General features: G+C 42.8%; 1 protein-coding gene across 2 annotated transcripts in view; it reads left to right on the forward strand.

The window, feature by feature from the left end:
- Window positions 1-1,661: 1,661 nt before the first annotated feature.
- Window positions 1,662-13,529, forward strand: part of LOC129829634 (adenylate cyclase type 6-like) — a 140,793-nt gene continuing 128,925 nt past the window's right edge. Inside the window, exons 1-3 of one of the 2 annotated variants that reach the window (XM_055891443.1) lie at window positions 1,662-1,967; window positions 7,951-8,114; window positions 10,144-11,062. In XM_055891443.1, the coding sequence (XP_055747418.1) occupies window positions 10,148-11,062 (915 nt within the window). In that variant the 5' untranslated portion in view covers window positions 1,662-1,967; window positions 7,951-8,114; window positions 10,144-10,147. The remainder of the gene's footprint in view (window positions 1,968-7,950; window positions 8,115-10,143; window positions 11,063-13,529) is intronic. The other variant, XM_055891444.1, reaches the window with a different exon arrangement.

Genomic DNA, 13,529 nt, shown 5'->3' on the forward strand with positions numbered 1-13,529 from the left:
TGTGAACAGCATCCACAACAACCACAATCCGTAAGGCTCCAATAGTTAAATGAGAGAGCAGCAGTGTGATTCAACAATAAGTGATATCCGTATCGGTGTAGACTACACCACTGCTGTCATCCTTACCTCCAAGCGTTTATTCAACTTGGATAATCTTTGGCTTGGACTGTAGCCTACAAAAGCCTATTTCTGCTCTTTTTCGCGATCTATCAAACACATTTGGTGTGTCATCATAGTGGTCTCTGACATCATAGTGGTCTCTGACATCATAGTGGTCTCTGACATCATAGTGGTCTCTGACTTGTGGTCAGACTCACTCAGGTAGAACAAACTTAAACTTGTGCTCTTTTTCAATGTTGATTTGAATGACATTGAGAAAACAGAGAAGTGTCTAATATTTTTTGTATGCAAACATCCTTTCTGAATGTAAAAGTAATCCTCAAAGTAATCATCTAGTTTTTCAAAAATATCTGTAATCTGATTACAATATTTTTGCTGGTAACGTAACGGATTACAGTTAACGTTTTTTGTAATTCTTTACAGGTAATGGATCTTAAAGTATCATAGTACTTTAAGTGTCTGGATTTATATTTACTATGTTACGTCTTGTCTATGAGACCAGGCTACAGCTACAATAACATATAGGCCTAAGCTCTTTGGACATTAAAGTAGTTGGTCTGCAGTACATCTTGGCTAGCTGCAGTCTACATCCTCACGCTCTTGTGCCCCGTTTATACCTGGTGCTAACATGCAGCCCAACAGGCAGCCAATTCTGATATTTTGTTCCACTATTTGGTTTTTTGACCAATCACATCAGATCTTTTCACATCAGATCTTTTTCAGAGCTTATCTGATTGGTCGAAAGACCAACTAGTGAAAAAAATATCAGAATTGAGCTGCCTGTCTGAACGCAGAACATGCATTGTGTCTGGATATCAATCAAGTGTAAACAGGTCTGAAATCCTCATTCGACCCTAGACCGCATCTAAAATCATTAACAAATAGCACCATTGACTTATGGCATCGACTTCATTGCTTAGTTGTCCCACTCAAAATGGCACTCATATTTGTGTTGTAATATGTAGGCCTATCAGTTCATGACAATTGAAGAAGGCTACCTGTCTTATTAGGTAAAAAGCCCGAGCGAGCGATACAGTCAGAGAACCTAGTGGGAATGTAGCGAGCGCCAGATGTTGGGCGCGTTTGAGTGGTAAGGCAAAAGCAACGGTAGACGAAAGTCAAGTGAAGTCGTGTGAGGTGAATTTGCAACAGCCGAAAGTCAGACACTAATATGGTTTTCCAACAGCAAGGCTCACATCAACATGGCAGTGTTTCCATTGTTTCTAAAAGCTTTGTTTATAATGTCAAAATAAACATGTCTCCAACTCCCATATCACACTCACAAACTGAAATCACATGTGAGTTCATTATACAATCAATTACCGGTAGTTAGAGACTAAAATATCACAGTTGTTTGTATATGGGCTATCCACTGTATAGCCTACATTAAGTTGATTCCTGTTTCAGTCATATCTTTGATGACATACGCGCGGGTCAAACAAAAACACCCTAATGATTGGTTGACAATAGAGCCTCCCACAATGCAGGCGACATCTGCAGGATGAAGCTGGGGTAATGCAACTGCAGATACTTCCAGTCGAAGCCGTCAAAACGTCAAAACACAGGATTTCTGGAAAGTTCATGCAGTAGACATGTAGGCGCAATATAGACAATTTTTAACATAATGCAACACACTTTTTTGAAAGGCGGTCACCGACTTGACTTGACAAAAGTGATCAGCTCGAACGCGCCCACTGTATGTACATTTGTAGCCAATCCCCTCGATTGCAGCCTAGACGTCGATAGATACACGTTTTCATCTGAACGAAAAGACAGCAACGTACCAAAACAGAGGGAGAAAGTCAGCTATATTGCGCGCGGTTCGTATATGGGTGTTAATCAATGTGGTAAGTACAATCTCTCCCGGGCTACTAGCCTTGTGGATAACTGTTTTCCAGTCTACAACAACGCTACATTAACTTAACTAGTCGACTATTATCACTGTAATTATATAACACAGTAGTGCCACAAAAATTTAACAGAACAGCCGAGGTTACAATGTTAACTTGGCCTCTTCAGCAGTGTAGCAGGAGCCTGTAGTTTCAAGGTGGCATGTTATGCAGGTATTTGCGCTGTTTTACATGTCACTATCGACGATGTTGCTAGTAGTAACAAGCCTATAGGCTATGTGTAGGCTTCATAAATGTGTTGATGCCTACCAAAGAAGGAGACATTCTGGTGCATATAGGCTATGCATTTACAATAAGGGACGTACCTAGAAGAAACCGGGTTAGGACATGTATGTATCCTGTTCTCTGATTGAAAAAAAAAAAAGCTTGAAGGTGCATTACAATAGTATGGCTTTGCGGATGGGCTACTGTCGGCTATCTTTCCAGTGGGAAATTAGTGCAATGAAAGTATGCAAGTAGCCCTACTACTTGTCAAACGGCGCGATCATGGAATTCCTGGAGTCGATTTCTCATAGAAGTTTGTAGAGAGATTTTAAATTATTACTCATGACTTGAATTCTGGCGACAAATGGTAAGAGTAGGGCTAGATAAGAACTGTCGGTGCAGGGAAATATAGACAAGCCATTATAAATGAAACGTTTGAGAAGTAGGCGCATTGTTACTGTCGAAATGTCCCCATGGAAAGGCTATGGGTAACATCTACCGGTAGCTTCACACAAACAGTGCGTGCGATTATGCAATCCTTTTCTTCGGACGGTCTTCTTGCAACCAAATAGCCTAGGCTATGTGCAGATATGTGTTTGCATGTAGGCCTATTTATCGCAAACATCCTGATTATGTGGTATTAGGCCTGCATATAGATAATTGACATTCAAACTCAAGGCATATCCTATTAATTCTCTATATATTAATTTACAACGTTGACAACCGTTTTTCCGGTCTATAACGAGGTGGTTAGATTGGAAACAAGTATTATTTTTTAAATTATATCTCAAGCGGATGCTCCTGTAAACGCATGCATGCACTGTTCTGTTTGTTACATAACCGCCGCATGCTGCTGTGTGCTCCTGCTGTCTGACTCTGACCGGCCGTGCATGCACCAGAGCCAGAGGTGAATGCAATGCTTGCTTGCCAGTCTGACCCACAGGGGCATTGAATAACCTAATAGCATAGATCAGATCAGATCATAGATCAGATCAGGTGCCTTTATCTGCCTAACAATACCTAGATATAGTATTTGCATATCCAGCTAGTTGCGTTTTTGTATTTGCTCAGACGAACCAGTGTGGCTCAGTTAGAGCATAACACTTGCAACACCAGGGTTTTGGGTTCGATTCCCAGGAGAGACCAGTGTGAAAAATGTATCCACTCACTACTATATGTCGCTCTGGATAAGAGTGGCTGCTAAATGACTAAACTGTCAATTGTAAACTCAATGTTAAACTGTGTGAATATGTATCCTTAAACCTTTTTAAACCACTTATTATAGGTGGAAATGTATGAATGATGATAAAATACGTTTTTTTTAAAGCCTACATATTTTGTTATACTTAAGCAATAAGGTCCGATGGGGTTTGTGATATATGGCCAATATACCACGGCTAAGGGCTGTTCTTATGCACGACGCAACGCAGAGTGCCTGGACACAGCCCTTAGCCGTGGTATATTGGCCATATATCACAAACCCCTGAAGTGCCTTATTGCATTTATAAACTGGTTACTAACGTAATTAGAGCAGTAAAAAATAACTGTTTTGTCATACCCGTGGTATACGATCTAATATACCACGGCTGTCAGTCAATCAGCATTCAGAGCTCGAACCACCCAGTTTATAATGTGTATATACCACACCCCCTCGGGCCTTATTGGTTAATTAAAGAATACACTAAATACACCATGGTGTTCTGTCTGACATCCAGTAACCGCCTATGTTGTTTATTGGGAGAATGGCAGAGTTGAACTACGTTGATAACAAACTACAGAACAGGACTCTCTGTTTGCCATATCCTCGGTTAGTTTCAAAGGTTTCTTTTGTGAAGCAACTTCTATCAATAGCTAGCTACTGCTCTTAATAAGGAACACAGGCATGCCACCAGGCGCATGTACTGTAGAATATAATAAGTACTTAATTGTTAATTTTGTGAGACGTAAATCTTCTGCCTTCCTCAACAACCCTCCACCCCAAAACACACATGCACGCGCACACACGTGGCATAAACGCACACACCCACATTGAGAAACACTGCATCTCTGTAGTCTTTTTCCTCCAGGTTGTTGTTCTACAGATCCTCCCTGACTGTTGTTGTTGTTGTTCTACAGATCCTCCCTGACTGTTGTTGTTGTTCTACATATCCTCCCTGACTGTTGTTGTTGTTGTTCTACAGATCCTCCCTGACTGTTGTTGTTGTTGTTCTACAGATCCTCCCTGACTGTTGTTGTTGTTGTTCTACAGTTCCTCCCTGACTGTTGTTGTTGTTGTTCTACAGATCCTCCCTGACTGTTGTTGTTGTCCTACAGTTCCTCCCTGACTGTTGTTGTTGTTGTTCTACAGATCCTCCCTGACTGTTGTTGTTGTTGTCCTACAGTTCCTCCCTGACTGTTGTTGTTGTTGTTCTACAGATCCTCCCTGACTGTTGTTGTTGTCCTACAGTTCCTCCCTGACTGTTCGTGTTGTTCTACAGATCCTCCCTGACTTGTTGTTGTTGTTGTTGTTGTTCTACAGATCCTCCCTGACTGTTGTTGTTGTTGTTCTACAGATCCTCCCTGACTGTTGTTGTTGTCCTACAGTTCCTCCCTGACTGTTCGTGTTGTTCTACAGATCCTCCCTGACTGTTGTTGTTGTTGTTGTTCTACAGATCCTCCCTGACTGTTGTTGTTGTTGATGTTCTACAGATCCTCCCTGACTGTTGTTGTTGTTGTTCTACAGATCCTCCCTGACTGTTGTTGTTCTACAGATCCTCCCTGACTGTTGTTGTTGTTGTTCTACAAATCCTCCCTGACTGTTGTTGTTGTCCTACAGATCCTCCCTGACTGTTGTTGTTGTTCTACAGATCCTCCCTGACTGTTGTTGTTGTTGTTGTTCTACAGATCCTCCCTGACTGTTGTTGTTGTTGTTGTTGTTGTTGTTCTACAGATCCTCCCTGACTGTTGTGGTGTTGTTGTTCTACAGATCCTCCCTGACTGTTGTTGTTGTTGTTGTTGTTGTTGTTCTACAGATCCTCCCTGACTGTTGTTGTTGTTGTTCTACAGATCCTCCCTGACTGTTGTTGTTGTTGTTGTTCTACAGATCCTCCCTGACTGTTGTTGTTGTTGTTCTACAGATCCTCCCTGACTGTTGTTGTTGTTGTTCTACAGATCCTCCCTGACTGTTGTTGTTGTTGTCCTACATATCCTCCCTGACTGTTGTTGTTGTTGTTCTACAGATCCTCCCTGACTGTTGTTGTTGTTGTTCTACAGATCCTCCCTGACTGTTGTTGTTGTCCTACAGATCCTCCCTGACTGTTGTTGTTGTTGTTCTACAGATCCTCCCTGACTGTTGTTGTTGTTGTTCTACAGATCCTCCCTGACTGTTGTTGTTGTCCTACAGATCCTCCCTGACTGTTGTTGTTGTTGTACTACATATCCTCCCTGACTGTTGTTGTTGTTGTTGTTGTTGTTGTTGTTGTTCTACAGATCCTCCCTGACTGTTGTTATTCTACGTACCCTCATGTTCATCTCCCTGACTGTTGCTGTAAAAGTTAATTTCATGCTATTCTACACATTATGCCATGGGGTGGAGAGAAATGTTTGCAGTTTTTAATATGATATCTGACTGAGACTGACTAAATCATTTGGGGCCCCCCGGCCAGTAATTCGATTATGATTACTAAGTTCAGATAGCTGGCCGCTAGCCTGACTTACCAATCTAAAAAACGGTAGTGCTTCATGGGCTAATAGAGTCACTGTTAGTAGCTAGGTTTCCATCCAATTGGCGACAGATTTTCATGCGAATATTCTAAAATCTGCATGAAAACAATATGAACATTTTCTCACCAGAGATGTTTCCATCAAATTGACTTGTTGCTGATAAAAGGCTGTGTGTGACGACGTGGTGCACGTTCTAATTCCCATGTACTGAATAAAACAAGTACAAGTTAAATGGGTTTCCAAGGCATTTTCAACTCTACTGATGGTTCTGTCACAACAAAAGGTTATGTTTTATAGGGAGTGCTCCCAGTCCGGTATTACCACATGCTCTCTAGCCAACAGCACGCAGATAAATACAGCATGATAGAGCACACGTAGAGCCTACATGATCAGATTATTATTGACAAAAGAGTGTCGTCTTGTTATTTGTCAAATGGTACCCAAGCAACAATGATGATGTCACCAGAATCAGACCCTGGATATCTATTGGAAAGGAGCGCATCACCTTGCACTTTCACCACCCTGTGAAGTTCAACATAATCGATTTCATCTGTAGCATAATAAACTGCATGCTTTCCCCAAGAGTCGTAGTGGGAGGACCACACAACATGTCATTACGTGACTCCAAGTTTACTTCGATATGATAGTTATTATATCAATATTTGGGCATAAAAGCATTTCCACCAACATTTCTCGCATAATTCATTTTACAGACACAAAAAGATCCCATCTTGTGGAGCGTATTTTGTTTTGTCGTCATTTGGGAAGTTGACCGACATTTATTTTGTTGTTGCCGACAGTACTTTACTCAACTCAAAAGGTTGGATGGAAACCTGGCTAGGGATTGACATAACAAGATAAACTGTTGATGCACAACACAATTTTGGAATTTTGAATTATTTTACTGTATTTTACTATTCTAACTTTCAACAGTAAGTTAAAAAGTAAAAAAAGAAACAAAAAAGATGTTAAATTGATCCGAGGGGCTTCAGAAGGAGGGTTGTGGGGCGCCAGCTGCCCATTCCTGTTATATTCCAATGTCCTTGACATGTGCTGAATGCAGCCATAACTCAGCTTGACCGAGTGTGTCCCAAATGGCAGCCAATTCCCTACAATAGTGCAGTACTTTTGATCAGAGCCCTACGGGCCACAATCTAAAGGAGTGCACAATATAGGGAATAGGGTCCCATATGGGACACGGGGTGTGAGTCATCAGGGCTAATGGGGGACAGGAAACATGCACAATTTAATCTGGAGTGGAGGGCTCTTCATCTCGTGTGTGTGTGTGTGTGTGTGTGTGTGTGTGTGTGTGTGTGTGTGTGTGTGTGTGTGTGTGTTTCATCTGTGATGACTGCTAAATGCCCACTCATAAGGCCTTTGTTCTCTAATAGGGCAAACTCAACCCTGCCCTGATGTTATGGGGAGATTGCTATAATATAACTACACTAACTACACTGAAAGGATATGGATGGATGGAAAGCTAGTTTTCACAGATGTCATGGAAATCCAAAGAGCACTAGAAGAAGTGTATTTGGAATGGACCATATTGAATTCCAGTGATAGGCTTCGGGCGATCTATCTACATGGTTGATGTACAGTGCACTGAATAGCATGATGATTAGCAGTCACACTTCAGCATCTGCAAACAGAAACATTTGCATCTGAAGCCTCTCTCTGGGTGGGGGTGGAATGGGATCAGGTGGTGACGGAGAGGAGGAATGACTATAAATTCACTTTGACAATATGGCTCATCTCTTTTATTGATTAGTGCAAATACACTGCTACACTTTGAGTTTGCTATTGGCTGGCTGCACACTCCTTCCATTTACTAAAAAACAGCTGAAATACAACTGGAAATCTTTCTGGGTAACACTGCATTAAGTTGCTCTTATAAGTTTAGGGTTATTTTCTGTAATTACATGAGGAATAAGTTATACCTTAGTGTTCAGGGTCCAGGTCTGGTGGTCTTCAGAGGCAGGAAGTGATGTAATGACACTGTTTGTTTGTTTGTTAGTTTGTTTGGCACAGGTGCAGCTCCAAGCTCCAAGGCAGACAGACACACCGCCTTTACAGGAAGGTAGACACACCTACCCCTGGCCAGTTTGATCCCGTTGTGTGTGCAAATGAGTGGCCTGGCTGAAGAGCGCAGAGTTGGTACACACCACAGAGCCCACACAGGTCAGTGGACTCTATACCTATAGGCCTAAAGTACATGTGAATGAAGATGCTAAGAATGAACTGGATGATCAACAGAGAAGAGACATGTCTTCCATTGCAATAGCATTGAAACCGAGCTCAGATGTCAAGTCTGTCCCTAACGGTGTATTGATTCCACCCTGTCTGTCTCTAACGGTGTATTGATTCCACCCTGTCTGTCCCTAACGGTGTGTTGATTCCACCCAGTCTGTCCCTAACGGTGTATTGATTCCACCCTGTCTGTCTCTAACGGTGTATTGATTCCACCCTGTCTGTCTCTAACGGTGTATTGATGACCGCCCTGTCTGTCCCTAACGGTGTATTGATTCCACCATGTCTGTCCCTAACGGTATATTGATTCCACCCTGTCTGTCTCTAACGGTGTATTGATGACCGCCCTGTCTGTCCCTAACGGTGTATTGATTCCACCCTGTCTGTCTCTAACGGTGTATTGATTCCACCATGTCTGTCCCTAACGGTGTATTGATGACCACCCTGTCTGTCCCTAACGGTATATTGATTCCACCCTGTCTGTCCCTAACGGTATATTGATTCCACCCTGTCTGTCCCTAACGGTATATTGATTCCACCCTGTCTGTCCCTAACGGTATATTGATTCCACCCTGTCTGTCCCTAACGGTGTATTGATGACCACCCTGTCTGTCCCTAACGGTGTATTGATTCCACCATGTCTGTCCCTAACGGTATATTGATTCCACCCTGTCTGTCCCTAACGGTGTATTGATGACCACCCTGTCTGTCCCTAACGGTGTATTGATTCCACCCTGTCTGTCCCTAACGGTATATTGATTCCACCCTGTCTGTCCCTAACGGTGTATTGATGACCACCCTGTCTGTCTCTAACGGTGTATTGATGACCACCCTGTCTGTCCCTAACGGTGTATTGATTCCACCATGTCTGTCCCTAACGGTGTATTGATTCCACCCTGTCTGTCCCTAACGGTGTATTGATTCCACCATGTCTGTCCCTAACGGTGTATTGATGACCACCCTGTCTGTCCCTAACGGTGTATTGATTCCACCATGTCTGTCCCTAACGGTGTATTGATGACCACCCTGTTTGTGCCTAACAGTGTATTGATTCCACCCTGTCTGTCCCTAACGGTGTATTGATTCCACCCTGTCTGTCCCTAACGGTGTGTTGATTCCACCCTGTTTGTGCCTAACAGTGTATTGATGACCACCCTGTCTGTCCCTAACGGTGTATTGATTCCACCCTGTCTGTCCCTAACGGTGTATTGATTCCACCCTGTCTGTCCCTAACGGTGTATTGATTCCACCCTGTCTGTCTCTAACGGTGTATTGATGACCACCCTGTCTGTCCCTAACGGTATATTGATTCCACCCTGTCTGTCCCTAACGGTATATTGATTCCACCCTGTCTGTCCCTAACGGTATATTGATTCCACCCTGTCTGTCCCTAACGGTGTATTGATGACCACCCTGTTTGTGCCTAACAGTGTATTGATTCCACCCTGTCTGTCTCTAACGGTGTATTGATGACCACCCTGTCTGTCCCTAACGGTGTATTGATTCCACCCTGTCTGTCTCTAACGGTGTATTGATGACCACCCTGTCTGTCCCTAACGGTGTATTGATTCCACCATGTCTGTCCCTAACGGTATATTGATTCCACCCTGTCTGTCCCTAACGGTGTATTGATGACCACCCTGTCTGTCCCTAACGGTGTATTGATTCCACCATGTCTGTCCCTAACGGTATATTGATTCCACCCTGTCTGTCTCTAACGGTGTATTGATGACCACCCTGTTTGTGCCTAACAGTGTATTGATTCCACCCTGTCTGTCCCTAACGGTGTATTGATTCCACCCTGTCTGTCCCTAACGGTGTGTTGATTCCACCCTGTTTGTGCCTAACAGTGTATTGATGACCACCCTGTCTGTCTCTAACGGTGTATTGATGACTGCCCTGTCTGTCCTTGTCTGCATATTGTTGACCTGCTAACCCTAATCTGTCTCTGTTGTCCCAGTAGGATGTCGTGGGTCAGAGGCTTCTTCGTAGCCAGAGTGGACGAGCGAAAGACCGCGTGGGGGGAGCGCAATGGCAGCAAGTCCAACAAGCGGAAGGACTGTGGCTCAGGGTCGTCTCTCTGCAACCCCCGCTACATGAGCTGCCTGCGGGAAGCTGAGGACATGGATCCACCATCTCACACCCCCCAGCACTACCACTGTGGTGGAGGGGGCGCGGGGCCCAGCGGAGGAGGTAACTTTGGAATGCGCTGCGTCTGGCAGGAGGACCACTATGGGAAACGGACCGGGGCTGTGGGAGACCTCGGGTTAAAGGCTGTGGATCTGGGGTTCGACGACGGAGACCTGAGAGGGAGGAGAGGTCCTGGGGGGGACGGAGGAACTTGTGAAGCCTTGACAGCCGCTGAGTGCTGGATGTGTATGGTACGGGTGTTCCAGTCCAAGACGTTCACCTCAGCCAAACTAGAGCGTCTGTACCAGCGCTACTTCTTCAGGCTCAACCAGAGCTCTCTGACTATGCTGATGGGTGTCCTTGTCATAGTCTGCGGTGTCATGCTAGCCTTCCACTGTGTCCACGCTCCGCCCGACGTAGCCTACGCCTCGGTGCTCTCCGTGGCCATGGCCCTCTTCCTGTCCATGATGGTGGTGTGCAACAGGAACAGCTTCCACCAGGACTACATGTGGATCGTCAGCTACCTGGTTATCGGGGTGCTACTAGTGGTCCAGGTGTTCGGGGTGTTGATGGTTGCCCCCCGGAGCGCCTCTGAGGGGATCTGGTGGTCCGTGTTCTTTGTGTACATTATCTATACACTGTTGCCAGTGAGGATGAGAGCTGCAGTGCTGAGTGGAGGAGTACTGTCTACCATACACCTCATCACCGCATGGCAACTCAACCAGAACGATGTCTTCCTATGGAAACAGGTAGGACTCTACTGTCAACATGATATGGTACCATACAACGTTGTTGGAAACGGGTAGGACTCTACTGTCAACATGATATGGTACCATACAACGTTGTTGGAAACGGGTAGGACTCTACTGTCAACATGATATGGTACCATACAACGTTGTTGGAAACGGGTAGGATGATACTTTTCAATACAATGTCATTTGTCTAATCTGCTGGTGGCCATCTTGATAGACAGTCTTTTTATTGTCTCTCATGTGGAAATTCACTAGCCATTTGCGTACTTGCAGTAAAGTGTTGACGTTACATGGCTTTACACTATATTCAGTGCAGTTTAAGGACGTTTAGTTGAGCAGTGTCCGTATCATTTTGATGAATCGTCTTTGTCTGTGCATTGGTTGGAAATTCATGACTCCATTATATATGCATGACTATCCATTATCTATATGTGACTATCAATTATCTATCCATGACTCCATTATATATGCATGACTATCCATTATCTATCTGTGACTATCCATTATCTATCCATGACTCCATTATATATGCATGACTATCCATTATCTATCCATGACTCCATTATATATGCATGACTATCCATTATCTATCTGTGACTATCCATGATCTATCCATGACTCCATTATATATGCATGACTATCCATTATCTATCCATGACTCCATTATATATGCATGACTATCCATTATCTATCCATGACTCCATTATATATGCATGACTATCCATTATCTATCCATGACTCCATTATATATGCATGACTATCCATTATCTATCCACGACTATCCATGGCCTGAAACAACCTAATTTTCCTCCTCAGCATCAATATAATATAGGGCAAACGCTGTAGACTCAAACACACACACACACACACACACACACACACACACACACACACACACACACACACACACACACACACACACACACACACACACACACACACACACACACACACACACACACACACACACACACACACACACACACCTACCCTCCACTGTTCTCCCATGGTGTGGTGTCAAAGGTGCCTTGCTAAAAGTAGATAGTACCGTAAATTGTTGGCCGCCTTAAAATGAGATTTTTAATGAGGCTATATGTGTGTGTGTGTGTGTGTGTGTTTTCATCTTTAGGGCAACGATCGTCAGCTCTGTTGGGGTTTGTAGAAGGTCATCTGGGTTGAATGAGCCTCTTTAGCAGTATTATGCAGGAATATCATGATAATATAATCCAGTATCATTTATATTCAAGCCTCAATTCACTGAGACAAAGATGCCATTGTGGTTTTGTGTAAGAGGTGGGGGAACATTGTAGGGATGGGGTGTGGGGTTCTGGTAGGCCAATGGACTTGACAAAGGAACAGAACTGAATATCCATCGCTTGAAAATAGATGAAGCTAAAGAAAAAAAAAAAGTGGGTCATAATTAATAATAGATTTTTCTATTTTCTTGTTGTAAATAATTATTGCGTATGAACTGCCTATAAACATTGTTACATTGTTTGTTAAACTTTACTTACCAATGTAGATAAATACATTAACACTTTTTGTAAAATGGTTTACATTTAGTTCCTTAACGGTCTACAAGCAGTCCCTCCAATAAAGTGTTACTGACAAGTGACCACTAGCAGTAGCCTCTGATGTACACAGTCTGTCAAAACATAGTGATTACATTATGGCATTATTATGTACATTATTACATACAGTATGGCACTATTACATTATGGCATTATTACATAATGGCATTATGACTGTCATTATCACATCTTTACATTGTGTCATTATTACATCATGGCATTATGGCATTATTACATTAAGACTATTACATTATGGCATCATTACATACATTGTTACATACATTACTACATTATGGTATTTTCACATTATTACATCATGGCATTATTACATTATGGCATTATTACTTTATGGCATTATTACTTTATGACATTATTACATACATTGCGCAGCGGTCTAAGGCACTGCATCTCAATGTTAGTGGCGTCACTACAGACCCTGGTTCGATTCCAGGCTGTATCACAACCGGCCGTGATTAGGAGTCCCATGGGGATTGACTTGCCTAGTTAAATAAGGGTAAAATAAATACATAAAATTACATTTATTATGGTATTATTACATTGTCATTATCACATTATGGCATTATCACAATATGGCATTATCACATTATCACATGATGGCATTATCAAATGATTACATTATCACATTATGCCATTATCACAGTATGGCATTATCACATTGTAACATTGTGTCATTATCAAATGATTACATTATCACAATATGACATTATCACAGTATGGCATTATCACATTGTAACATTGTCATTATCAAATGATTACATTGTGGCATTATCACATTATGGCATTATCACATTATGGCATAGTTACATTATGGCGTTATACCGTTGTTCCGATATTGAAATGTCCATTAGATGAGTAACATTTTTAAAACCAGC

This window comes from Salvelinus fontinalis, chromosome 31 (assembly GCF_029448725.1).
Source record: "Salvelinus fontinalis isolate EN_2023a chromosome 31, ASM2944872v1, whole genome shotgun sequence".
In the NCBI taxonomy this organism is placed as follows: domain Eukaryota; kingdom Metazoa; phylum Chordata; class Actinopteri; order Salmoniformes; family Salmonidae; genus Salvelinus; species Salvelinus fontinalis.